The 27,541-nt window shown below is 45.1% G+C and overlaps 1 protein-coding gene across 3 annotated transcripts in view; it reads right to left on the reverse strand.

Annotated features, from left to right (window-relative positions):
- Nucleotides 1-27,541, reverse strand: part of PRKACB (protein kinase cAMP-activated catalytic subunit beta) — a 137,140-nt gene that overhangs the window by 57,873 nt on the left and 51,726 nt on the right. For 2 of the 3 annotated variants that reach the window (XM_068239143.1, XM_068239142.1), the window contains exon 2: nucleotides 492-553. In XM_068239143.1, coding sequence (XP_068095244.1) covers nucleotides 492-553 — 62 coding nt within the window. Of the gene's footprint in view, nucleotides 1-491; nucleotides 554-17,857; nucleotides 18,017-27,541 lie in introns of those variants that run through there. The other variant, XM_068239144.1, reaches the window with a different exon arrangement.

Genomic DNA, 27,541 nt, shown 5'->3' on the forward strand with positions numbered 1-27,541 from the left:
CTGATTTACCTCCATGCAGGTGTTCCCTTCACCAGATAGTGCATCTACATGAATCTCATGGTCAAGGAAATGTTTGCCTGTTTTGGTAGGAAGAATAGGGACCATTTCTGTGGAGGGAACCTCAACGCTGGTGAATTGATCAAGTACAGAATGTTGCAAGCAATCCATTTTGGAAGCCTCTATTTTCGAGACCAAATGTAATTTTGCAACTTGCTGTGAGTATTTTGAGTGCAGAGTGTCAATGACAAATTGAATGTAAACTGGCCACTCCCCCTCAGCACCTGCTTTCCCCTTTAAATCCCAGTCCCAGCAGGAGGAGCATAGCTACCCTTGTGTGCCTATAGTTTATGTCTGTTGCTCCAGGTGATCACATGACTGAAATGACTGCCTTGAACAGGTTAATATCCTTTGTAAAACGTACGACAGCATAGTTATGCCTGTAGACAGTTATAGTTGATGTCATGACAACTATGGCCATCAGTAACACTTACCTGGGGCGGGCTTTCCCATTTTCGTAAAAAGTCTTCTTTGGCTTTGGCTAAAAACTCTTTCACTGCAATAAAAGCAAAAGAACATATCAGTAACGGAGGTAACAGACTGAATCCTATAGATGTGAAATGTTAGATACTCTTATATAAACGGATTTTAGTATGAACCATTTTTACCTGAGAAAACATTTATGCTTTGTCATCAGTTTACTACCAATACTTAAATGACAAACAAGGTGAAACATTCAATCTACTTACCTGGGGCTACTTCCAGCCCCTACAAGTCTTCTGGTTCCCTTGGGGAGCACCGGAGCTGTTGCGATGGTCCCAGAAGACTTCAAGGGGCTGGAAGACGCCCCAGGTAAATAGATTGAATGTTTCACCTTGTGTGTCCTTTAAAGAGAAACCTTAAGCAAGAATTGAACTTCATCCCAATCAGTAGCTGATACCCCCTTTTTACATGGGAAATCTATTTTCACAAACGGAACATCAGGGGGCGCTGTATGGCTGATATTGTGGTGAAACCCCTCCCACAGGAAACTTTCAGGACCATGGTCCTGACAGTTTCCAGTCTGTGAACTACGTTGCATTGTGGGAAATAGCTGTTTACAGTTGTTTCCAACTGCCAAAAAAGCAAGCAGCATATCCTTGCTTTTACAATGGGCAAACACTGACTAAATCATTTATACATAATTATTGTAAAAACGAACCACTTTTTTATTACATTATTTTCACTGGAGTTCCTCTTGAAGAGGAACTTAGCTATTGATTGGAATGTAGTTCAATCCTGGATTTGATGCCTTCTTTTCCACAAAAATTCTTTACTTTTTCTCAAACAAATCACCAGGAACAGCTCTATGGTTAATAGTGTAACCCCTCCCACAGTGTGATGTCAGGGCCAGAGCCCTGACAGTTTCGATTCATTGAACCTTGTTGCATTGTGGGGATAGTGTGTGTGTGTGTGCGTGTATGCGTGCGTGTATGAGAGAGTGTGCGTGTATGTGAGAGTGTGCGTGTATGTATGTGTGTGTGAGAGTGTGTGTGTGAGAGTGTGTGTGTATTGCATCACATTGTTAGTAGGTGCGTTTATAGATAATGGAAGTTGGTGCGGTTTTTTTTTTTCATGCCTGCCAGCAGAAAAGATGCTGACCTGCAGGCCCATAGAGGATCAAAAACATGAACTTAATGGCATAGCTATATAGTACTGAAAAGTGGCCAATGATGCATGTTAGCAATGATAGCAAGCTTGTATCTTGTCTGGCTGCAATCTATGTAGCAAATATGAAATTACTCTATTCATACATTAACCGACCGAAAATAGCTGTGATGTATCATGACAAATGCAGAGAGAAGCGGTGCAACTGTCCAGAGCATCCAATCAGAATCCTCGTTTCATTTAACATCCGAAACCTGACTGGTTGCTCTCGGCAGCCCTTCCACTCCTGCTCGGATGATCTCTGCACCTGTGTTGATGAATGAGCTGCTGTGTGCTCTGCACAGCCCTGTACTCCCCCAATAATGGCTGCACTAGTTAGAGAATTACCAGTAATCCGCTGTAATGAGCAATCATTTACTTGCAAACACTATTAGAGGTGATGGGGGTGTGAGTTATGTTCCAATTACATAATAAATCAGCACTGCATATAAAACATGTTTATGACATTCCAGGCGGGGAGGACGCAGGCTCGCCTGTGACAGTTACGCACTTCTCTTCCATTCTTACCATCAAGTATTTATCATTTCTTTAAAGAGGAACTGTCACAAAAATCTTAAAATTTAAAATGCATACAAATAAGTACATTTCTTCTAGAGTAAAATGAGCCATACATTACTTTTCTGCTATGTTACTGTCACTTACAGTAAGTAGTAGAAATCTGACATTACCGACAGGTTTTGGGTTAGACCATCTCTCCATAGGGGATTCTCAGCATGGCCTTTATTCTTTATAAAGACATTCCTTGAAAAAGATTTATACAAAGATGCTGGCCAGCCTCACTGCTCGCTGCACACTTTTTTGGCAGTTGGACGGAGCAACTGCCTTTCACTAAGTGCTTTTAAAAATAAAGAAAACCCTGAGAACCCCCCATGAAAAGATGGGCTTGTCCACAATCTGTTGGTAATGTCAGATTTCTACTACCTACTGTAAGTGACAGCAACATAAGAGAAAAGTCATTTATGGCTCATTTTACTCGGGAAGAATCGTACTTATTTGTATATGTTTACATGTATTTTAAATTTTAACATTTTCGTGACAGACGTCCTTTAACCACTAGAGGTATCTGGCCCCTTAAGGACCAAAGACATCTGGGTAAAAAAAATAAAAACAAAAATGGGGCTCACCAACGTCACAGGGACCCACCTCTCGCCATTCGCGCCGCTCTCCTGTTGCTAAAACCCACTTGCTCTGCTGTCGGTATAACAGCAGAGCTCTGTGAGCTAGTCCGACGTTATTTCATTGGCTCCTGACCATGTAAGTACTGTGATTGGCTCACAGTGATCACAGGGCCAGGAGCCAATTAAATTGGTGTGGTAATTGAAATCTATGAGGCCAACAGGTCACAAACAGGGCATAGGTTTCAATTAGCAGGTTCCGGAAGTGGTTAAAGGGGGCTCTGTGAGGTTTTTTCCCCACATGGAGGGCTGAAGTCAGTTTTGTTATACATACAGGAGATTTCAGCTTGGCTGACTTTTCATCGTTAAGCAATATGTATGATTTTTGAGATATGATCAACCAAGGAACCCGAGGTGATAGACATAAGGAGGCTGACATTTATTTCCTTTTAACCTCCCCGGCGTTCAATTGTTTGCGGGCATTCATCCGTGTAAGGATTATTTTTTTCTAAAAACTTGTTTTAAATCATGTACGAGCTGAGCTCATCCATACCACTCAGGAGGTTAAACAATGCACATTTCCTGGCTATCCTGCTGATCCTCTGTCTCTTATATGTTTCGTCATAGACCCTGAACAAGCATGCAGCAGATCAGGTGCTCTGACTGATGTGACACTGGATTAGCTGCATGCTTGTTTCAGGTGCGCGATTCAGAAACTACTGCAGTCAAAGGGATCAGCAGGACTGCGAGGCAACTGGTATTTAAAAGAAAATAAGGATATCAGCTTGCAATACTCTCACCACAGAAGTGTGGGAAATGAGGCAACGAGCAATAGCCCGACTGTTCAAAATCGATTGGGTTCACCAACTTGTCTGTTTTCATACAATACGATCAGAGTGATCTGATTGAAAATACAATTGTGCTGTTACTGTTTATGGGCCCCTCTACCCTTTAAGTAATGGGTGATTCTGGCCCTTTAAGCCTCAATATTTAGATCTGACATTGATCAAATATAGAAGAAAGCTAGCGTACACAGTGTGCATTTTTTTGTTTCAAATTTCAGATTTCCCATTAGATATAGATGAAAAATGAATCAAAAGGACTTACACACAGAACGACAGCCAGTATTTCAGGCTATATTTTCCAGCACTTGATCGAGAAAGATGGATTTTGAGCATGGGATTGGTTGCTGCAATCAGCAGGCTGTATATTTTATTGCCCAATCCAATCATTTTCCAGATCAGAAGTAGGATCTGAAGTGAAAATTGTTTGGTGTGTATCAGGCCTTGGGGATGCCCAGATTGCCAGGAGGTCAACTGGACCTTGAAACAAATACACAAACCTGATTTAGCAAAACAAGATTTTACCTATCAAAAAAAAAACCTTTAAAACCTAACTTTTATTAGATTTAATTAAAATGCCTGAATCTGCAGATATCTCAATAATATTCTGGGGAGAGGAATTGGGAATCCCTGAAAACCATGAACATCCTTTATTTGGCTTTAAATCGGTATCATAGTCTACCCTTTTTCCCCAGACGGTAATAACTACATACTATACACACACACACACGTTTCAACCCTGTAAAAGAGGGGCTTCATCAGGGGCAAATATGAAAGGGCAAGGTGCTACTAGTTCCAATACATAAAGTGAAACATCAAAAAATATAAAAAACAGAGATGCAAATCAGCAGCATAGCCTCACTGCTATCTGTGCAGAATTGTATTGAGATATCTGAAGGCAGGCATTTTAATCATATCTATTCAAGTGTAACGGTCTGGCATAAAATCAATTCTTTATTTTTATCTGGTAAACAAGTAATAAGGCTAACCAGGCAATCCAAAAGTTAAAAATCACTATTACTTTTCTTGTTGATAAATGGAGCATTCCCCGGTTTACCTGACTTATTTGGTACACACAAAATTTGTTACACAAAAAGGAAGTTGCAGGGCATGCTGGGTTGTCCTTTTTTGCCTCTCTACCCTCAGACTTAACTAATGCAGATTGGCTGAAGCCTCTTTCCCTCCTGTTTTCCCCTCCCACACCTCTGTTCCTCTCGGATTGGCCAAAATTTCTCATGCTGAGACAATGCACTTTCTATAGTGAAGGATGGACAAATCAGGCAGAGGAGAATAAGGGAGGAAATGACATCAGGATTGGCTTCAAAATAGCCACACTTACAATGGGAAGTGCTAAGAAGGGGTTTCTTTTTTTTTTTTTACTGTAGAATCACTAAAATCAAAAACGTGGACAGTGCAATACATATGTCATGTAAGCACTATAGAGCAAGTATTTATCTACTTACATAAAAGTGTTATTTTTTCTGAGATAGTATGGCTGACAGGGCCTCTTTAAAAGTTAGGTTTTAATGTTTTTTAGATAAGTAAATTTGTGTTTTGTTGGGTATAACCTTCCCTAGAAAGTCAAAGCAGGTCAAACGGCAAAGCTAAAAGCCACGATTGGAAGCTATGAATGGCACCCAAAGGAGTTAGCCGCTCATAACCGCTATTTAGCCGTTTCTGGCAGCCACGTACTGTTTATAGCCACTAACCGCAGCAGCAAATATATCCGGGGTTAGTAGGCAGGGGTCTTTAGCATTAGGAATATGTGGGGGCTTCTTAGGCGCTAAGATTACACACCACCAGGGGGGCTTAGGGTTAGGCATCAGTAGTGGGAGGGGTCTGTGTGAGAGTAGGGTTAGGCATCAGTAGGGTTAGGCATCTGTAGTGTGAGGGGTCTGTGTGAGAGTAGGGTTAGGCATCAGTAGTGGGAGGGGTCTGTGTGAGAGTAGGGTTAGGCATCTGTAGTGGGAGGGGTCTGTGTGAGAGTAGGGTTAGGCATCAGTAGAGGGAGGGGTCTGTGTGAGAGTAGGGTTAGGCATCTGTAGTGGGAGGGGTCTGTGTGAGAGTAGGGTTAGGCATCAGTAGAGAGAGGGGTCTGTGTGAGAGTAGGGTTAGGTTAAAGGACAACTGAAGTGAGAGGGATATGGAGGCATATTTATTTCCTTTTATGCAATACCAGTTGCCCGGCAGCCCTGCTGATCCTCTGCCTCTAATACTTCTAGCTATAGACGCTGAACAAGCATGCAGGAGATCAGGTGTTTCGGACATTGATTAGCAGCATACTTGTTTCTGATGTTACAGGTGTGTGATTCAGACAATACTGCAGCCAACTAGATCAGAAGGGCTGCCAGGCAACTGGTATTGTTTAAAATGAAATAAATATGACTGCCTCCATATTACTCTCACTTTAACTGTCCTATAAGTCTTCGTAAAATATCAATATGGATATTTTACTATTGGAATGAAGTAGTAGTATAGCTGTAATTTTACTGATATTCTTCTAGCGGCTATGTCCGGCGTCCTTTTTACATGTATGTCTAGGAAGCAGTGTTGTGAAGAGATGCATTATGGTAGTGGCATTTTAGATAAGGGGTAGTGATCACCCGCAATTAACTGATTCATGAAGGCAAGACTATGTTAAAATCCCTGAAATCTGGCCTACAAAAGCTTGATTTTGCTTCCTGGACAGCGCGGGCTGGCTGGGGTGTAAATCCTGAACTGGAGAGAGAGCGGGTGAGGACAGCGCAGAAATCAATTTGCGATTGGCCAGATTACACCAATATCAGTCAGGATTACGGATCTCCTGCAGGTCTGATCAGACATCTTATGTATGATGGGGGCCTCCATGTTATCCCTTCCCATGGATCGCAGTCAGCCTGGTATCATCAAGCGCTCTCACACGCCAGCAGCTCCTCTGTATAAATTATTAACAGACACTTCCAGCTCGTCACACAGTAATACACACACTTTCATCAGGCCGACACAGCCTTATATATAGCCGCCTTTTTCCAGGAAACACGGCCTGCGCACACAACCCAGCGCCGCCCTGCACATCCTGACAGACCTATTGGGACCGACGCTGGCCAAGAGTACCTGTGCCCACTTCAACACAGGCAGGCTCTTTACAAAGTAGACCTGAAGTTCAAGAACGCAGCAAATATAGTCTGATCTGCATCTTGATCTGCATGCTTGTTCAGGGGCTCCGGCTAATGCCTGGTACACACCATGTAATTTCCTGTCAGAGAGAAGAGTGGAATTCATCATTTCCGATAGGTCCCATAATTTTTATGATAAATTTTCCAATCACTTCTATACAATATCGACCAGAGAAACGACCTCTGGGAAATAATTGATTCAACCCATTTATCAGACTGGAAATTGCATGGTGTGCACCAGACATAAAATATTGGATGCAGAGGGTCAGCAGGACAGCCAGACAACTTGCATTGTTTAACAGGAAATAAATATTGCAGCCTCCATACAGTATACACATCTCCTCAGGTGTGCTTTAAAGTATACCAGAGGTGACATGACGAGATAAACGTGTATGTACAGTACAAAACTGGTTGAGGACAGACAGTACGAATTTACGTCCAGCAGGTGGTGCTGCGGCCCTGACTGGATGTAGATTAAATTCGCTCGCTCTGTCGGCAGAGCTCTGTAAGCAGGTCAGGAGAAGCTTTCATTGGCTCATGACCGCGTGACCACGGAGAGCCAATCACATTGGCTCCCATTAATAGACACCGTCAGGAGCCAATGAAAGCAGCTCCTGACTAGCTGTCAGCACTCTGCCGTCATAGAGACGGCAGAGAGAGGAGCCTGCGGCGATGAGGCAGCGTCGCGACCAGCGATTCCTCGGGAGGCGGCATTTTACCGTGCCAGCAGCCTCTGGTCCTTAAAGGGGAACTTCAGCCTAAACAAACATACTGTCATTAAGTTACATTAGTTATGTTAATTAGAATAGATAGGTAATATAATCTCTTACCCACCCCGTTTTAAAAGAACAGGCAAATGTTTGTGATTCATGGGGGCTGCCATCCTTTTGGTTGAAAGGAGGTGACAGGGAGCAGGAGACAGTTCCAACTGTCCTGTGTCCTGATCACCGCTCCCAGCTGCACGCGCTAGGCTTCAAATGTCAAATTCAAAATGTAAAAAAAACCAAAAAAACAACAGAACGAGAACAACATCAGAAATCCCATCATGCGTTGCTCAGCATTAGGGGAAAAATGCCCGGGCAGTTTTTTTCTGTGCAGCTAAAAATGAGGCTTGTATAAGAGAAAAAAAGTTCTGATGCTGTGAAACCGTTAAAGAAACACCAGGCCTTTCCAGTGCTGTTGAGTCAATTTTTAGTCTGAAGGTTCACTTTAAGAGGGCAGAGACTGCTGGTACGAAATTGGTTCATAACCAGGCTGTTTTACTTGTTTTATTTTGCTGTCTGAAAGAGTTACTTTTCAGGCATGCAAGTGACAGCTTCTGTATTGTTGGTACCTTGTCGGGAATATAGCAAACATCACTCCTAAGCTAATTACAGTCATAAAAGTTTTCCTGGCAGAATACAACTTCTGAGGGTAGGGAGAGAAAATATATGAACTATTGACCTTTTTCTAACTCTGGGACACTTAATAGGCTACCACTGAATAGAGACAGTCAAACATTTAACCTATTTTGTAAATGTTTAAATATAAAAGAAACCCTGGTATACTTAGTCATTTTTAGGAGGAGGAGGATAAATACAATGTTTTATCTCATCAGTATGTTTTCACCTCGGGGTCAAATCTTGAAGTACAGTTTTCCTTTTGGCAAAACTGTGTGGGGCTGTAATATGGAAAGTCTGACATTCTCCATGCGAGATCTACACTTGATCTGGGCACCCACACGACAATACTTTCCCAATTCAGCTGGTCATGTTACTAAGTGGCACTAGGGCACACAGTATAGCTATGCTTCCCACAGCCAGGAAGCTGATGTTTCTATGGTAACATCTACTAGATTGCTTTACAGCCAACCAGTTTCCTTTCCACAGACCTTACAGAGGAACTCTACTGCTTATAATGTAATCAATAAAACTTTTTTTCTACAACATAAAGCTTATTTTTTTTTTTTTTTTTTTTACAACATTTATAAAAAAAAAATTACTCAGTGTTTGGCCACTGTAAAATCTTTCCTCCCTGATTTACAGTCTGAAATGTATCACTGGTGGTGACATCTTCACTGCTGGCAGGTGCCTCACTGCAGAATGTTTGTTTACTGTGTGTTCTGAAGGCAGCAGAAACAACACCTGGTCACAATGCTCAGGGAGGAGAATTCCATACAGTTAAAGAGCCTAGGCTAAGCCTCACTGGGAGGACTGTGTTACATACCAATATACAGCAATATATACTGTGTTGCCCATAATTTATCAAACCCCTGGCAAATTTTGACTTCAAGTTACTAGAAGTATCTAACGGTTTTTTTTTTTTTAAAGTTGTCCTTTAACCATTTATGCTGCGCGGACGTGAACTGGGGGCAAATGCCCGCGATCGCGATGTTGCTAGTAGCAGGGGGGATTGGCTGCAGGGGACCTGTGCCAATCCAAACATGTCTGCCGAGAATAAACACTGTTTTTGTTCAAAAACAGTGTTTATTCTTAACCCTCCTGGCGGTTTATTAAAATCCGCCAGGGGGCAGCGCAGCAGTCTTTTTTTAAAAAAAAATTTTTTTTTTAAATCATGTAGCGAGCCCAGGATTCGCTACATGATAGCCGCTACGCAGCGGCATCCCCCCCCCCCCGCCCGCTTCTATCGCCTGATTTGGGATTTTCTGGAGGGCTTCCCCCGTCGCCATGGCGATAGGGCGGGATGATGTCACCGACGCCATTGACGTCGTCATTGGGAGTCCCGATCCACCCCTCAGCGCTGCCTGGCACTGATTGGCCAGGCAGTGCACAGGGTCTGGGGGGCGGCGCGGCGATCGAGCGCGGGGTACTCACGCAGCTAGCAAAGTGCTAGCTGCGTGCAGCAAAAAAAAAAAATTATGCAAATCGGTCCAGCAGGGCCTGAGAAAACCTCCTGCGCGGCGCCAGGAATGTTAAACAGAGCCACCACGCTCCCTCCCGCCGACGATTTCTGCTGCCCAATCGTTAGATTTACAAAATTTATGAATGGGAACTTTGTTCCCATTCATTAATCTTTCCGCGACCCACCTGTGATGTAGGCTTCCATTGAAACCTGCGTCATTTCCCTAGTAACACATTGTAGCAACACATTGTTTCCTATGTAGCGTACTTGTATACTACATAGTATTTTGCTCAGCGGGGACATCTTGTGGCCAAATAGTAAAACTACATCTACTGACTTTAGGGAATAAAAAAAAAATATGTCTGTCAAGAGGGCAATATTATAAATGTATGGGCTAAAAATTAGCGATGGATGTAAAACTGAAAAAATGTACCTTTATTTCCAAATTGTTATTTAGTATTTATATAACGCCAACATCTTACGCAGCGCTATACAGAGTATACTGTCTTCTCACTTAAACTGTCCCTCAGAGGGGCTCACAATGTAATCCCTACCATAGTCTTATGTCTATGTATGTTATGTGTAGTGTATGTATCATATTCTAGGGCCAATTTTTAGGGAGAAGCCAATTAACTTATCTGTATGTTTTTGGGATGTGGGAGGAAACCGGAGTACCCGGAGGAAACCCACGCAGATATGGGGAGAACATACAAACTCCTTGCAGATGTTGACTTGGCTGGGATTCGAACCGGGGACCCAGCGCTGCAAGGCAAGAGTGCTAACCACTACGCCACCGTGCTGCCCAAATAAAATATTGTCACCATACATTATACTAGGGATATAATTTTAACGTTGCAATAACTGGGACAAATACAATATGTGGGTTTTAATTACGGTAGCATATGGTATTTTAAAACTATAATGGCCGAAAACTGAGAAAATGATTTTTTCCTTTTTTTTCCTTAATTATTCCCGTTGAAATGCATTTAGAATAAAATAATTCTTAAAGGGAAGGTTCAGGGAGGGGATTCAAAAAATAAAAATAAATTTCCACTTACCTGGGGCTTCCTCCAGCCCGTGGCAGGCAGGAGGTGCCCTCGTCGCCGCTCCGCAGGCTCCCGGTGGTCTCCGGTGCCCGACCCGACCTGGCCAGGCCGGCTGCCAGGTCGGGCTCCTCTGCGCTCCATTTCCTGGGACTTCTGCGTCCCACGACGGCGCGCTGACGTCATCGGACGTCCGCCGGGCTGTACTGCGCATGCGCAGTACCCAGGTAAGTGGAAATTTATTTTTATTTTTTGAATCCCCTCCCTGAACCTTCCCTTTAACATAATGTACCACCCAAAGAAAGTCTAATTGATGGCGGAAAAAACAAGGTATAGATCATTTCTGTGTGATAAGTAGGGATAAAGTTATTGGGGAATGAAAGAGAGGAGCGCTGGAAGGAGAACATTTCTCATCCATAAGGTGAAAAATTTAAATACCCGCGGGCTGAAATCCTTAAAACGAGCCAATCACAACGCAAGGGCTCAATATAAAACCTGCTCTATTTGCCCAAATTATGCATAAGCAGAAGGCTTTCCAGAGTCACAGCGAATCCATAGGAAAAACAACAGAAGTTCTGAGAGTGTAATAGAGCCAAACCCCACCACCTTCCACTCGGCACAGATGATAAAATCCACCAACAGACAGCAGATGGGGCGGAGCTTGAGTTAATAGGCAGGGCAATATGTTTGCAGGATTTTTATAATCAGAGAGAGACGTTAGTAAAAACAAGTCATTACACTAAAAGCTGGTGGCCGGCCTGATCAGTCTCAGGATAAAGCTTCTGTGCAGTATTAATCTTCTGGGAGGGATCTGCAGAGGGACATTCATTCTGACTTTATTCCTGATAATGAACGCCGGCAATGCTGAATAACCCTAACATGGCATCTGGCGGGAGGATTTCAGCTTTCGCGGTTCAAAGCCGCTAACTGAAAATTAGCGTTCGCATGGCGTTCCCACGGGGGCAGTACTGGAACCTAGAGGGGCCAGCACCGGCCCATTTCCACTGCAAGTGAATGCATGCAATTTACGACAGCAAAAATGTGCATATCACCAAAAGTCTATGGACTTGTTTCCACTCCATGTCTCATGTGTTGGCATTTCGTTCACACTATAAGGGTTGCTGTGTGCAATTTGTCAGCTGGAAACTGCACTGCCTGATGTTCACACTTCATGCGCTGCGCAGCTGTGCGAAGCAATATGCTGCACGCATTTTTGCAAAAACACAACACTGACCCATTCTGAACTCACTGTAGTGAAAGGGATCAGCAGCACAACACAGATTGCATGTGTCGAGTTACGATCCCACGGCCACCTGCATTTCCTAGTGTGAACAAGGCCTTAAGGAGTACCCAAGCAGAAGCTTGAGTATAAAATTAGATACTTACCTAAAGAGAAGAAAGCCTTAGGATCCTATTGAGGCTTTCTTTCCTGCTCTAAAGCCACCCCCCCTCCCCCCAGTTGCTAAGCATGCCCCGTAGAGTATTAGAGACAAGGCATTGTGGCTGATATCAGGGCCGCGCAGCTCTTCTTCCTGCAGCATGGCCACGCAATAGAAGACTGAGCCTGCATGTGCAGTAAGCCGGAGGCTCTGGGGTACTGCGCATGCGGGCTACTGCGTGGCCACGCTTCAGGAAAAGCTATCCGGACCCAATCTGGTGGGGAGCCATGCTCAGAAATGGGGGACAAGGGAGTAGTGAGGAAATCCTCAATAGGAGCCTCAAGTTTCTCTCTCTCAAGGTAAGTATCAGATTTTGATCCTAAGCATCGAATTGGGTTGACCTTTATCGTACTGTATTGAATTTAAACAGAATGTGGTAGATTATTTAGGCCACTTTTATGTAGTTTCCGCATCAGAAATACTACTTGTATCTATATACAGTATTACTGTATATGGGAATGCAGCCCAGCCCTCCATCTAACTCACCTCGCACTGAGCAGCACAAACCCTCTGGCGCCTGCGTAATTGCGCTTGTACACGGCGGGGGTTGTGGAGACACCGACAGTCACAGCCGGCAGCAGCGGGGTTATGTTGGTGCAGAGAAGCCTCTGGAACATCCAGCGGCTTCCCCCTACTACTGTAAGTATGTAACGGTTTACAGTTACAAGTTTACGTTAAAAGTAACCTGAAATGAGAGGTATATGGAGGCTGCAGTATTTATTATTTCCTTAGTCGGAGTCGGTGGTTTCAATAAACTGCGGAGTCGGATGATTTTTGTATCCACTCCTCAGGCCTGGTTCTAGTCATCATAGTCTAGAGACAATTCTGGGGGAACCATATGTGTGTGTATGTGTGTATGTGTGTATGTGTGTATGTGTGTGTGTGTGTGTGTGTGTGTGTGTGTGTGTGTGTGTGTGTGTGTGTGTGTGTGTGTGTGTGTGTGTGTGTGTGTGTGTGTGTGTGTGTGTGTGTGTGTGTGTGTGTGTGTGTGTGTGTGTGTGTGTATGTGTATATATATATATATTTGGTATGTGTGTGATGGCCCACTTTCTGTTACTACTGTAGAGATGTCCAACTTCCTGTTGTCCCTGTGTGAGAGATGACCCACTTCCTGCTTAGACAGGAACTGTTGGAAATGTTCACAAATGGGTACACAGAACAATTAAAAAACAAACAAACAAACCAACAAAAAAAAAGGTTCTAAACCTCTAAAACAGCATCTAAAACTAAAATAAAACACCTCCATTGAATTTGGATTTAAAGGTCGCCACTACCTCCCCACACAAAAAAAAAAATAGTCCTGATATGGAAAAACAGGTCAGTAAATTATACACTATGATAACCATTTCCCCATAACCACAGTGCATAAAGGCTTCCATTGTCTCCTGTACAACCTGGTACTCCGGCTTGTGATTGGGACACAGGTAAGAATGGACCCTACACATGAATGTTCCCATACACAGTGCCTGAGGGAGGCATGCATAGCTACACATTACAAATGGCAATAATAAGAAAGTACTGTGCTGAGTAATAGCTTGCTGCTTTATAAACAAAGAATAATAATAATGATCGGGCATCTGCAAACCACCAACCAACAAAACCGCTTTCATCAGCCTTCAGGACAGACTCTAGTTATATAAACCGAGAGCCAAACAATTGTCTCCACTGCCCGAAAAAGCTCCTAGGTTCAGTGGCGAAACTACAATTCATGGGGCCCCCATTGAAACTTGAATGGGCCCTCCAATGGTCACACCCCTTCCCTTGCTTCCCCTTGGTGTCCTCCATGGCCTTGTGGTCCATCTCACAAGGGTCATAAACAAGTATGGCCATCAGGATCTTCACACCCATAACAAGTGTAGCCATAAAACACCTGATCTGAAAGATGGACCCCTGTATCGGAGGAAGGATAGGTCAGTAGTTGGGCCCCCCCTGTGAGCTCTAGCTACACCCCTGCATAAGTTCCTGGCCACATCAGTAACCTTTTGTAGAATTATTCCTTCCCCATACATGGTCCAGTAATCAAATGGCTGGTTTAAGTCATTAGTCATTTAGCACTTTTCTCCTGTTGGACCCAAAGCTCTGGAGAACTACAGCCACACTCAGTAGGCCACCTGGGAACATTAAGGAATTTTGAATATGTTCTTCCTACTGCTTAGGTACAGAATCCAGCCAGGATTCAAACCCTTGACTCCTACATCAAAGGTGGTGACCTTAATCTGTGCTACAAGCAGCTAGAAGTAATGGTGGGTGAGAAGACACTGGTGTCTTCCCTGATCATACATCAGTTGCATTATACGGCATATACACTGAAGGGGGGTGGTCCAGAGGCTGCTCTGGTCTCTGTACCCCCCTCCGGCAGTGTGCTGCGATCTTCAACATTAAACTCTAATATTGTTTGTGGCCTCACCCCCCTCCATGTACAAGCGAAATCACGCTGTGCAGGCTCAAAGTACTTCCTGTGCCTGCACAGAAGCACAGAGCCGCTTGTGCATAGCTGTTTTTATCTAAGTATGAGTGGCTCTGTGCTACTGCGCAGATGCAAACCCATTAGCACCTGCTCAGTGTGGCTGTGTTCTTATGCTAAACATACACGGTATGCTTATGCGCCGGTGCGTCACCACTCGTCCGCGCAGATCGATTGCCGCACGTACCCGCGGGCATTCCTTATCAACCGCTCGATTCCCCGCTATTGTCCGCCCGCGGGGATCCAGAGGGGAATCTATCCGGCGGGTCATCAAACCTGTCGGATATTATCAATTGAGCCCTCAGCGGCTCAATTGATAAGGAATAAACGCACCGTGTATGTTTAGCATTACACAGATAGGAGTGAGGCCACAAAGATAATTGGAGTGCTGATCAGCGATAGAGTGGTCGCAGATGATCGGCAAAGCCTTTTGGATTCAGTCCATGGTGGGGTACATTAACCAATCCCAGTGTTCTCCGCAGGCTCTTTTAGCCAGGTGCTGCACCCGGCTAGTTTTGATGAGCACCCGGCTGTCATCGGCTCACCTCCTTTTACCAAGAGTTTTATTAAAGGGATACTGTAGGGGGGGGGGGGGGGGGTCGGGGAAAAATGAGTTGAACTTACCCGGGGGGCTTCTAATGGTCCCCCGCAGACATCCTGTGTTGGCGCAGCCACTCACCAATGCTCTGGCCCCGCCTCGGGTTCAGTTCTGGAATTTCAGACTTTAAATTTTGAAAACCACTGTGCCTGCGTTGCCGTGTCCTCGATCCCGCTGATGTCATCAAGAGCGCACAGCGCAGGCCCAGTATGGTCTGTGTCTGCGCAGTACACTCCTGGTGACATCAGCGGGATCGAGGACACGGCAATGCAGGCGCAGTGGTTTTCAGACTTTAAAGTCTGAAATTCCAGAAGTGAACCGGAGGCGGGGCCGGAGCACTGGGGAGTGGCTGCGCGGGCACAGGATGTCTCCGGGGGACGATTAGAAGCCCCGGGTAAGTTCAACTCATTTTCCCCCGACCCCCCTACAGTATCCCTTTAAAGATAGCATTGAAAAACAATAACAATGTAGCAGGCAAAATAGCAAAATGTCAATACATATGAATTGTACAGATCTTGGTTAGCCAAATATTAAGAACGTTGGTAAAAATTGCTAAATGGTGGTCATAAAGAGAATCCAAGTCTGATACATAATAACAGAAAATAAAAAGTAAAAATACGCAGCTAGGAAAAAGAAACAAACAATAAGCAGAGTTGCGCACAGAAGCACCAGCCCTGCATTCTCTCATATTGCCCCACCTGGCTACTTTTTCATGCCACCCGACTGGAAAAAAATTCTGGGGAGAACAATGCAATCCATAGCCTCTGGTTCTAGCTTCAGGGTTCATCCCTTTCCCCTTCTCACCACAGCCTCCCGAAAATCCACTTGGCGGTGACGAGATTCTGAACTGCGTATGTAGAAGTCGCAAACCGAACGTGCGCAGTAAAAGAAAGCTCTGATGCACAAGCGCTTACTTTTGTTGTGCATGCGCACTTCAGAACAAACAGCTAGATGTGTCTCAGGATTAGGTCATCTAGCCCCCTAGGTTCTCAACATGTGGTACACTATCCCGTACTCAGGCTGAATATAGTCAAGTACAACAAATCTAGAGTGTTAGAAAATGATAGGATTCATCTCCGATGCTCATCAATGTACCTTTGTGTACCATGTTTTGCCTTGGTGTAAGCTGGGAGCAACCAATAAGACCTGTTTTGGAGAGGTTCTCTCCCAGGTATTTTCTATGACAGTTCAGCCCTTTGCAAAGTGACCCAAGAGCCTCAAGTTTGTCCATTTTTCCTCCTTCCAACACACTACTACTTAGAACGGACCGCTCCCCGCTTGCTGCCTAATATATCTCATCCTTTAACAGGTGTCACTGTAATGGGAAAATCAATGTCATTCACTAGATCTGCTGGTGCTTAGGCTGGGAGCACACTTGTATCCGCGAGTTTGGAGGAGTTTCCCAGGGATTTGCGGCGCTCTGCGTTTCCTGTGACTTTCGGGTTGCGGCACAACATATTTAATTAGGAAATACATGTGTCATGTGGTATAAAGGAAACTGCTGTTTGATTTAAAAATAACAAAAAAAAATTGCAAACGTATTCCAAAGTAGTCCATCGACTACACTGGCCAGCGTGGAAGTATGTGTCTTGCCGTTTGCAGCAAAACATGCATAATTCTAATAACTTGTGCTCCTTGCCTTACGTTGTTGTTCATTTTATGTATGTACGTACAGCCAATCACAATGGGGATGGGCAGGAAGGAGCGAGACCAGGGCGTACGGTGACACATACATATAGTAGTGTGGACGGTTTGGAAAGAGAGAGAGTGAGTGAGTGAGAGTGTGTGTGTGCACGCGCACGCAACACACACCGGTCCATTTATTTATAAAGCGCCAACATATTAACCAATGCATGTTGCCCCGCCAGTGCCCGGTACTATAGCAGAACACATGGGTGCCAACACCTGCACTTTTATTAGGTAGGATCCTACCTAATGAAAGCGCAAACGATGTCCACCTGCGCTACTGTCTTACTGCGCGGGGCACTGGCGGGTCCGCGAAATGGGCCCGTTAACGTACACACACACACACACACACACACACACACACACACACACAGGAGATCATACTGTATACTACACATGCTGTTATTTTCTGAGTATGGAGTGGCTGAGTGAAAGTTGACATCCTGGATTCATTTTCTACTCCTATTTGAAATGACAGGATTGTGTGTCAATCAGTATTTGCACAGGAACTAGTTCCTGCATCCTGCAAGTGTCTTCCAATGTAAATAAAGCAAAAAGAATAACAGAATGGTCAGTGCTGGCTGGGAGTAGGCGCAGCCTATAGAGGAACCTCGCCCGCCCGCACAAGAATGCCTGCATACAGCGGTGATGAGCGGCGCCCGCCCGCACCTGAATGCACAGGGATGAGCGGCGCCCGCCCGCATCTGAATGCACAGGGATGAGCGGCGCACGCCCGCACCTGAATACAGAAGTGATGAGCGGCGCCCGCCCGCACCTGAATACAGCAGTGATGAGCGGCGCCCGCCCGCACCTGAATGCACAGTGATGAGCGGCGCCCGCCCGCACCTGAATACAGCAGTGATGAGCGGCGCCCGCCCGCACCTGAATGCACAGTGATGAGCGGCGCCCGCCCGCACCTGAATACAGCAGTGATGAGCGACGCCCGCCCGCACGGTTTTGTAGCACTCACCGTTCATGCTGACGCGCTTCTCCTCAGCACCATATTGCTCAGGGCGAACAACAACATAACATGGCAGGGAGGGAGGGAGCGCCGGTGATCCTGACGGGAGCTGCTGGGATCCCTGAGAGAAGCGAGGCTTATTCCTGCAGTCTGTGCACTCCCATCATTAACCCCGCCGGCGCTGGAGCACCGGGAATGGCTGCTTCCAGGAAACCGGGACCTCTGTTTCCATGACAACGCAAGCTCTAAGCGATCAGTTTGATAGGCGCCCCCCTCCCCTGCAGCCATGACTGAGGTGACAGGTGGTGAGAATGTTTCCCCATAAACAGTCACCTGTCAATGGGGCAATGAGAGGGTGCTGGGCCACTAAAGCCCCCTCTACACCATTCAATTCCAGGCACGATTGATTGGATAGATTAAATCCGACAAGTCCGATGGTAATTCGATCGATTTTGGCTAGCTTTCAATGCAAATCAATCACACGATAGATCAAATCCAGATTGGACATGGATTTAATCGATCTAATAAAATTCGATCCAACCGAATTCGATCGATCGCACCTGGAATTGAATGGTGTAGAGGGGGCTTAACGGTCCAATTTTTAGCAAAGAATTGTTCCAGCGATCAGATAAATGTGATTAGACTGGAAGGAAACCCCCCTGATGTTCCCAATGCTCAGGGGCAATTTTGTCGACTGGAAATTAGTTTTTTATAATTGGTTGTGATGGATAAGAAGTATAGATTGGTTTGTTGATGGTGAAATAATCAATGTATTACAACACTTTAATTTTGGTACCATTCATCTGATCCCTCAAATGTTTCTTCACTAAAATTGGACTGTGAAGGTGCCCATAAATCACAGGATGTATGGGCAGATCGTCCAAGAGCTGGATCTCTCTTGTAGGGCGCCGGCCGATTCCCAATCTATTTCATCATGAAACCACTCAGGAATCAGACTTGATGCCACATTGGCTGCCTTGACGCCCTTAACGCTGTCCCCCTAGTACAGTGATGGCTAACCTTGGCACTCCAGCTGTGGTGGAACCAGAAGTCCCATGAGGCACTGCAATACTCTTGACAGCTCCAAAGCACAGCTCGGGGAGGCAGAGGCATGATGGGATTTGTAGTTTTGTCACAGCTGTTGTTCCATGGTTACCCATCACTGGCCTAGTGTAAAATGTGCCCCCTATGTTACCAGCCCTGTGTAGTACAAAAATCATCCAACTACTCAGTTTATGAAACCTCCGACCCCTGGTACCCAAAATTGCTCCGACTCCACGGCCCTGGTGAATACTTTACCTGTCGGTGACTGTCGCTACCTCTGTGCTCCGTCCGCGTACACACGCCCCATGTATACGCATGTATGCGGATGGAGCACGGAGCCAGCGGTGGATACAGACAGGTAAAGTATTCACGCACAGGGCACATTTTACACTGGGGAGGAGGGACAGCAGAGGGGTTTTGTTACTCGTCCCTATTTCGCTTGCAGTTACTACTGTGCACTTGATCAGGCATATTGGCCCTACATAAGAGGCGGCACACCAATGGCTGCAAAACGTTTTGTATTGCGGAACAGCGACATTACATGTTACGGACGCAGATCCTTCATCAGGTGTATAACAGTTATACACCTGATGAAGGACCTTTCTTACGTTTGGTTGTACCAGGACTGTCTGAGCAATCCGGTCGAGGCAAGGCACCGGCATAACCCTAGGCAAGTGCACCTGGGTGCTGTCTCCTTGGCACACACATTAGTGAAGCATATTGGCCCTACACCTTCCAGCATGTCCAATCAATACATGCAACCAATTTCATCCTGAAATGCTCTTGGCAGTAGCGATGAGCAATGGATGAATTCCAAATAGGTTTTATTCGGAATTCATCTAGGTAATTGGCACACGGTCACGTGACTACCGCACTTCCTCGGGTCGAGTGGAGGAAGTGCGGTAGTCACGTGACCGTGAAGTGGGACGTGCCATGGGACGGATTAAAGCAGAAGGCTCCTGGGTAAGTTAAACCCTCCCACGCCGCTCAGGTGTGCCAATTAACTGTATGAATTCCGAATAAAACCTATTTGGAATCCATCCGTTGCTCATCCCTGCTTGGCAGTACCAATTTTCATCTGAATCAATTATAATCGGATGATCGATTGGCTGCCAAGCAGCCTGATATATGGCCGTCTTTACTTGATGGCCACCAGACAAACCATCTGATAGATCCCTCTCTTATCAAAGACACTCAGATTCCTGAAATCTACTGGAAATCATACGTCGCCCTCCCTGGCCAAGTGTGGAATTAGCTCACCTATCTTCCATCTCTAGTGTCCATCGCTGAGGGTACCTGTACCCCGTGACCGCATCTCATGTACGTGACATCACAACATGAGACGATGTACAAGCGGCTTCTGGCAGCAACAGAGAGAATCCTTTTAGCATATAGTCAGGGACAGCCATAAGGACCAAACTTAACGGGTGGGTCCACCTCACCCACTTCAACATGTATTTCTTTAGGAAAAGGACATAAAAACAGAACTATGATGCAGTCTTGCGGTACAAAAATTGGAACAACTTTATTTGGCACATATACAAAAAATGCTTGATAAAATTTTTTTTTTAAATTCGTGAGATCAATCCTCATAAAGAATCATAATACATCCAAGAAACTATGAAGCTGAAAAACACTGTAGTCTGGCTTGACTTGATAAACGATTGTGAGTTTACAGGCAACGACACATGTTCGTTTCGGGGTTAATCTGTGCCCTTCATCAGGCCTTAACATGTATAAATAATTCTGTGAGGCCCAGTCTATAGCGAATGCCAGTAAAAACACGGAAAAGGAGGAGGGCATCTGCACCAACCAGATGCACACAAAAACAGTTCCATCGGCAACAAAGGTCAGAGATGCAGCTATAAGCTTTGTATATGTGCCAAATAAAGTTGTACTGCAAGACTGCATCATAGTATTTTATAGAAGTCCTTTTCCTAAAGAAATACAAGCAATGGAGAGAAGACAACAGTGGAGGTGCGGGGCGGATAGGTGACTCACACTCACCACCAGCCCATTGCATGGGGGGAGACCGGCCGGGATAAGTCAATCGTCAGAATATCGAACCCTGTCGCCGTTGCACTTTCAAGGGAGAGCTTTCCAACTTGCTGGATCGATTGCCCACAGATCAAACATTCTGGCATGTTGCAGCATCAATCTATGCCAGATTCAATCATTATGATTGCATTGGTTGGATATTGATACCGCAAATCAAGTAATGGATAGGCACCTTTAACCAGCTGCAATAACACGACGCCGGCATATAAGCAAAAATTCATACGAATAAGACGGTTTCCACAAGGAGATCACATTTTTACTAATGCAAATTTGTATGCAAATTTTCGCAGGAATCTGGCATAATCGACTATCTTACATGGGAAATGAATGCGGGGTCCAAAAGTAGTGCACTTAATGCACAATCCACAAAAGGGATCAATAGTCACTGGTAGATTAACACCATTAACACTTTCCAAACCCAATTTCAATTGTAGGATTGGAAGGTCAATAGTTCGCTAAAATTGCACCATTAATGGTTATGATTTCAAGTAACTGTTTGAATGAACCCTCAGTGTCCTTTGGATCCGTTCCCTGGCTGGGTCATGCAGTATGGTGCATGCTCTGTCCCGACCACATGCCCCCTCGATCACGCCTGTAGCCAGAAGCTTTCTGCTCATCTAAGGGTTCATACAAACTGTGCAGAACACTCCTGGCTATGGGAGCGTGATCCAGGAGGAATGGGATGGTGCATGTGCCGTAGTCCGACTCAGCCAGTCACACACTTTAATCGGTGTGACAGCAGCACAACGGGGGACCCGGAGGACTAGAAGAATGAAAAGTCAACTTTTTCCCTGTCTCGAGTACACTCATGAACACGGCGGCAGCCCCAGGACCACTCCACACCCGATTGGTGTGAACGGCTTCCTGTAGGGCTAGCAGGAGATCGCGCGTGCCGATGCGCACTACGCTCCACCTTCAGTCTCCCAGCGGCTCAGAGACTGTTAGAGAGACGCCGTCTAATTAGGCTGTACAGCGCTGCAATCTAAGGCAGCACTGTACTGGGGACACAGGAGAGCGATTGGCTCTCATAAGCTGAAGCCTATGAGGGATTTAAAAAAAAAAAAAAAAAAAAAACGGGGAACAATCAGACCACACCAACAGAGAGCTCTGTTGGTGGGGGAGAAAAGGGGGGGAGGGAATCACTTGTGTGCCGAGTTGTGCGGCCCTGTAGCAAGCCCTTATATCTGCAGTGGCCTATTTCCAGGAACATGGCCTGGTCTTTAGGGTGGGTTTAACACTGTGGTCCTCAAGTGGTTAAAGAGGACCTCCAACAAAAAATAAAAATTTTGTCAGTGCTGCTGTAATGAAAAGTTATATTTACCTCCGGAGTCTTGTCCCACAAAGCGGCCCCGAAGTCCCCGCATCACTACACTTCCGTTGCGGGTCTAAGCGGCAAAAGTGTAGTGATGCGGGGACTTCGGGGCCGCTTTGTGGGACAAGACTCTGGAGGCAAGTATAACTTTTTATTACAGCAGCACTGACACATTTTTATTTTTTGTATGGAGGGCCTCTTTAAAGGGAAACTATACTGAGAGATGAGATGGACAAAGGCAACCAAAGCCATGGATAGGGATGGTCCAAGATGAAACAAATTTTTATGCCAATTTAAAGTAAACATGAAGCGAGAAAACTAACTTCAGGTTTCAAGCATGAGTAGAGGGACGGCTCTGGATAGTGTAGCGCCTTCCCGTTCCTTCATCATCCGCCGGTAAAGCTATATCCCCTGCTTGGTTGAAGAGCTTTTCAGAACAACTCGCATCCCCAAATAGTTCCAAGGATAAGTACAATGCTACTGCGCATGTGTGAGTCCAGCCTCGAGGGTGCGCAGTTGTCTCCAAACTGGTTTAAATAAATCTGGCACACTGGGTCTTCAAATGACAAATGGCCAAGCGCACCATTCCCTTCCTTGGCCCACACAATGGATTCAATTCCATCAGGTGCTGCGTTATTGTCCCGCCTCCCGTTCCCATAGCAACATTATATGTTGCTCACCTGTAGCCATGGGATTCGTTTGTACGAGCTCATGCACAGAACAGTCGCTCCAGGGATTGGGTCCCAAGATATTGAGTGTGTACATTAACTTTAGTACAAGTCCAATCCAAAGAACAGTGATCATAAGGCTTTGCGAATTCTAAAGGACAGGCACAGCTGTACACAAGTAAACACTAATAAATGAATCAGTAATCAAGCTAGGAGGGTAAGTACAATCAGGCCAGGAGATAGGAGGGAAAGGGGGGGGGGGGGCTATGGGAAGTTGAGAGTAGATGGTACTAGTTGCAGGCTTGTTTTTACATTTACCCAGAGTTCCCCTTTAAATCTGCAGTGCTGAAGCTGCTCCTGTAATCCCAGCAATGATTGTGCAGTTAGTAAACATAACCTCAGCCCGGCGTACGGCGTTACTGACGCAAATCCTGCCATGTCTTAATACTCGGTACAATGCGGTGTTTGTCAATGCCTTTGTTATGAGAGCCTACACAACACACGGGAGTAACAATGTGGAACACGGAACCCATAAAAATGCACAGAGGGGCTGACGCACGCGGGATTAGGAGGAAAATTGGGGCCTGAGACAGAAACTGATGGTCCCCATAGAAACTGGCGATTTGGTGCTGAGAGGACCTCACTGCACCCTCCACTTGTTGCCTTCACTTCATAAATGCTGCATACTTGAGCTGTTTCATCACCATTGCCAAAACCCCATCCAGCCAGTTCTACGTATCTGAGACAGGCTTCACCCTCCACACTGACACAGCCCGCTCTGCTATTGGCCCTGAGCAGAATGTGCCACTTATTCAATAATACAAGCTTCCCTCTATTCATTTCTATATCACAACTCCTGTGTGCATCTCCCTTTACTGGAACTGTAAGTCTATTCCCTCGTTACAGTTTATCACACCAGAACAGCAAATAATGGGTTATCAGTCTTAAAGTGTAACTGTCGGCCTAAAATTAAAAATCTGTTCTTTATTTTTATCTGGTAAACAAGTAATAAGGATGCTAATCAGGCAATCCAAAAGTTAAAATCACTATTACTTTTCTTGTTGATAAATGATCATTCCCCAGTTTACCTGATTCTTATTTGGTACACACAAAGGAAGTTGCAGGGCATGCTGGGTTGTCCTTTTTTGCTTTTCTACTTCCCCTCAGACTTAACTAATGCAGCCAGATTGGCTGAAGCCTCTTTCCCTCCTGTTTTCCCCTCCCACACCTCTGTTCCTCTCTGATTGGCCAATATTTCTCATGCTGAGACAATGCGCTTTCTATAGTGATGGGTGGGCAAATCAGGCAGGGGAGAGTAAGGGAAGACATCACATCAGGATTGGCTTCAAAATAGCCACACTTAAAATAGGAAATGCTAAAAAGGAATTTCTCTTTTTTATTTCTAAAAAAAATAAAAAAATAAAATAAAAATCACTAAAATCAAAACGTGGACAGTGCAATACATATGTTAAAGAGACTAACGTCAAAAACCTCCCCTGGGGGATACTCACCTCGGGTGTGGGAAGCCTCGGGATCCTAATGAGGCTTCCCACGCCGTCCTCTGTCCCACGGGGGTCTCGCTGCAGCCCTCCGAACAGCCGGCGACAGAGCAGACTGTCAGTTCAATATTTACCTTTGCAGGCTCCAGCGGGGGCGCTGTGGCTGCTCTCGGCTCCGAACTACACGGAAATACCCGATCTCCGTCGGGTCCGCTCTACTGCGCAGGCGCCGGAAACTTGCGCCTGCGCAGTAGCGCGGACCCAACGGTGATCGGGTATTTCCGCCTACTTCGGAGCTGACAGCCGTCAGAGCGCCTGCGCTGGAGCCGGGAAGGTAAATAATGACGTAATCTTGTACGGAGGGCCGCAGTCCCCTGAGGGACGGAGGACGGCGTGGGAAGCCTCATTAGGATCCGGAGGCTTCCCCCACCCGAGGTGAGTACCCCCCAGGGGATCTTTTGATGTTACAGATCCTCTTTAAGTAGAGCAAGTATTTATCTACTTACATGTTTTTTTTCCTGAGTTGGTATGGCTGACAGCTCCACTTAAAAAGGACCTCTGTCGCGAAAATCTTAAAAATTTCAAATACATGTAAACATATACAAATAAGAAGTACGTTTCTTCCAGAGTAAAATGAGCCATAAATTACTTTTCTCCTATGTTGCTGTCACTTACACTAGGTAGTAGAAATCTGACAGAAGCGACAGGTTTTGGACTAGTCCATCTCTTCATCGAGGGATTCTCAGGGATATATTTATTTTCAAAAGCACTTAAGTGAATGGCAGTTGCTCTGTCCACCTGCCAAAAAACTGTGTAGGGAGCAGGGAAGCTGGCCAGCATCATTGTTTAAGTCCTTTTTAGGGAATAGCTTTATAAAGAATAAAAGCCTTACTGAGAATCCCCTATGAAGAGAGGGACTAGTCCAAAACCTGTCACTTCGGTCAGATTTCTACTACCTACTGTAAGAGACAGCAACATAGGAGAAAAGTAATTTATGGCTCATTTTACTCTGGAAAAAATGTACTTATTTTTATAGGTTTGCACATATTTTAAATTTTACAGTTTTTCGCTGTAGTGCCCCTTTAAAGAGAACCCGAGGCGGGTATTTTGAATCTTAAGAGACCACAGAGGCATGTTCTGTGCATTATCACATGCCTCTGTGTCTCGCTATTGCTGCCTCTAGAACCCCCTGAAAATCCCCTTGTTGCTAGCCTTCTATTTACCTGCAGCCTGTCATTCAATCTGCACTCCCCCTCCTCTGTCCCCGCCGCTACCCGCATCCGTGAGCTTCCTCCAATCGGAAGCTAAGCTGTGACCCAGGAAGCACCTCCTACACATGCAAATCATATCACTTTTGTTTCGCTTCAGTGTCTCTTTAATCTCTTAAAGTGGACCCAAATTAAAAATACAAGATTTCAGAAATAAAAATCTATTTTCTAAATTATAATAATAAATAGCAGCCTTTTTTCAGCTGCATAATGACCAGTGTTGCCAACTCATCCCTTTAATTACTGACACATATGAATTATACAGGTTTTGTGGTTAAGTAGATGCAGTTAAGGCACTGATTATGTGCAAATAGCCCCAGAATCGGTATAACTTAGATGTGTCAGTAATTAAAGGGATGAGTTGGCAACACTGATAATGACAAATATAAAATATTTTACATTTATTGGAGAAACCCCTCCCTTCCTTTTAAATTGCCGGGATTTAACCGGCAAACTGGTGGAGTAGATGGTGTCTGGCAATGGAGGAATTGCTAATGGCTGCCCCCAGTATAACCCTAGCTATGAAAAGATAAGGGTGAAAAGCATGCACTGAAGTGATCATAGGTTTGAAGGAATGTTTATTTATCTTTGTATGTGTCAGAGTGGTGCAACTAAATATTTTTAATTAAAAAAATGTTTGGTTTGGGTCCGCTTTAAGAAAACAGGACTGAGTAAGACCAAGTTTAGCCACATACAAATGCTCGATTAAAGTTGGCTGAGACAGCCGATAACGCTGGCCTCAACCGATAAACAGGCTTGTGAACATTGCCCCCGACCACCTACTGCGCAAGTGATCCGCCTGGCAGATCTACCCACCTGGAGTGCCAACAGGTTTGAAGACACCGCACGGGGGCTACGTCACGCATGCGCCATCCCGTTGTCCCTCAACATAGCAACAGAACGCGTTGCCAGCTACACAGCTGACACATCTGTACTGGCCTGTCCAGCCATGACGCCCAATGGGATCGGGTAATGATCCGACAAGCGACATAAATCAAGAGATGTGTAAGCACCCTTAGTCCACTAGCTCAGAGAAGCTCTTTTGCATAGATAATGACTCAAGTTTTTTTTTTTTAACTCTTCCTGTACAAGAAAACAACAGGACTATTTTCTTTGCTACTAATGTTCTATTTATTAACCATGCAATTAATTATCTCCTATAAATATTGCTAGCTAGCTGTATAGGCCTGATTGCTCACATGTTCAAGACTTACCAGGAACTATATAGGACGAGTGCAAATGGTGACTGCTTACAAATATATTACAAAAGTACAAACTGCAAAAAGGAAGTACAGTAAAGATCTATTAACCTGCCACAATAAATAGATCACTAGGAGTAATAAAAACGAAATAAGGGACAGTGCATACCAAAAACCGCTAGCGTAATCGCAAACACTTCTAGGCGATCTTTCCTAGGCGATTCTAGGCATGTGCCTAGTGATTTTCTAATTATGCCTAACGATTTTGGGAGCGTTTTTGGTGTAGGGTCTGTAGAGCTGTAACTAAACCGTAACAAAAACGTTTGGAAAATGCGTTCTGATCTAGCACTTTTCAGAGCGATTTTCCACTTTCCTATACTTCACATTGAGGCTGTAGCGCATCAGAAATGAGCAGAAATGCTGCAGGACCCACATTTGGGAGAAAATCACATCCCTCTGGTGTTCTCCATCCCATTCAAATACATTAGCCATGCACTTTTCAAAACAATAGCACTCAAACGCTCTTGGTGCCTACAAGCCCTTACTTGCTCCTCAGATCCCATTAGTTTGGGGTAGTTTTTTTTGGGGGGGGGGGGGGGGGGGGGAGGGGCAAAAAGGGATGTGTGCACGCCAATAAATTTGTAG

Source organism: Hyperolius riggenbachi, chromosome 6 (assembly GCF_040937935.1).
Source record: "Hyperolius riggenbachi isolate aHypRig1 chromosome 6, aHypRig1.pri, whole genome shotgun sequence".
Lineage (NCBI taxonomy): Eukaryota > Metazoa > Chordata > Amphibia > Anura > Hyperoliidae > Hyperolius > Hyperolius riggenbachi.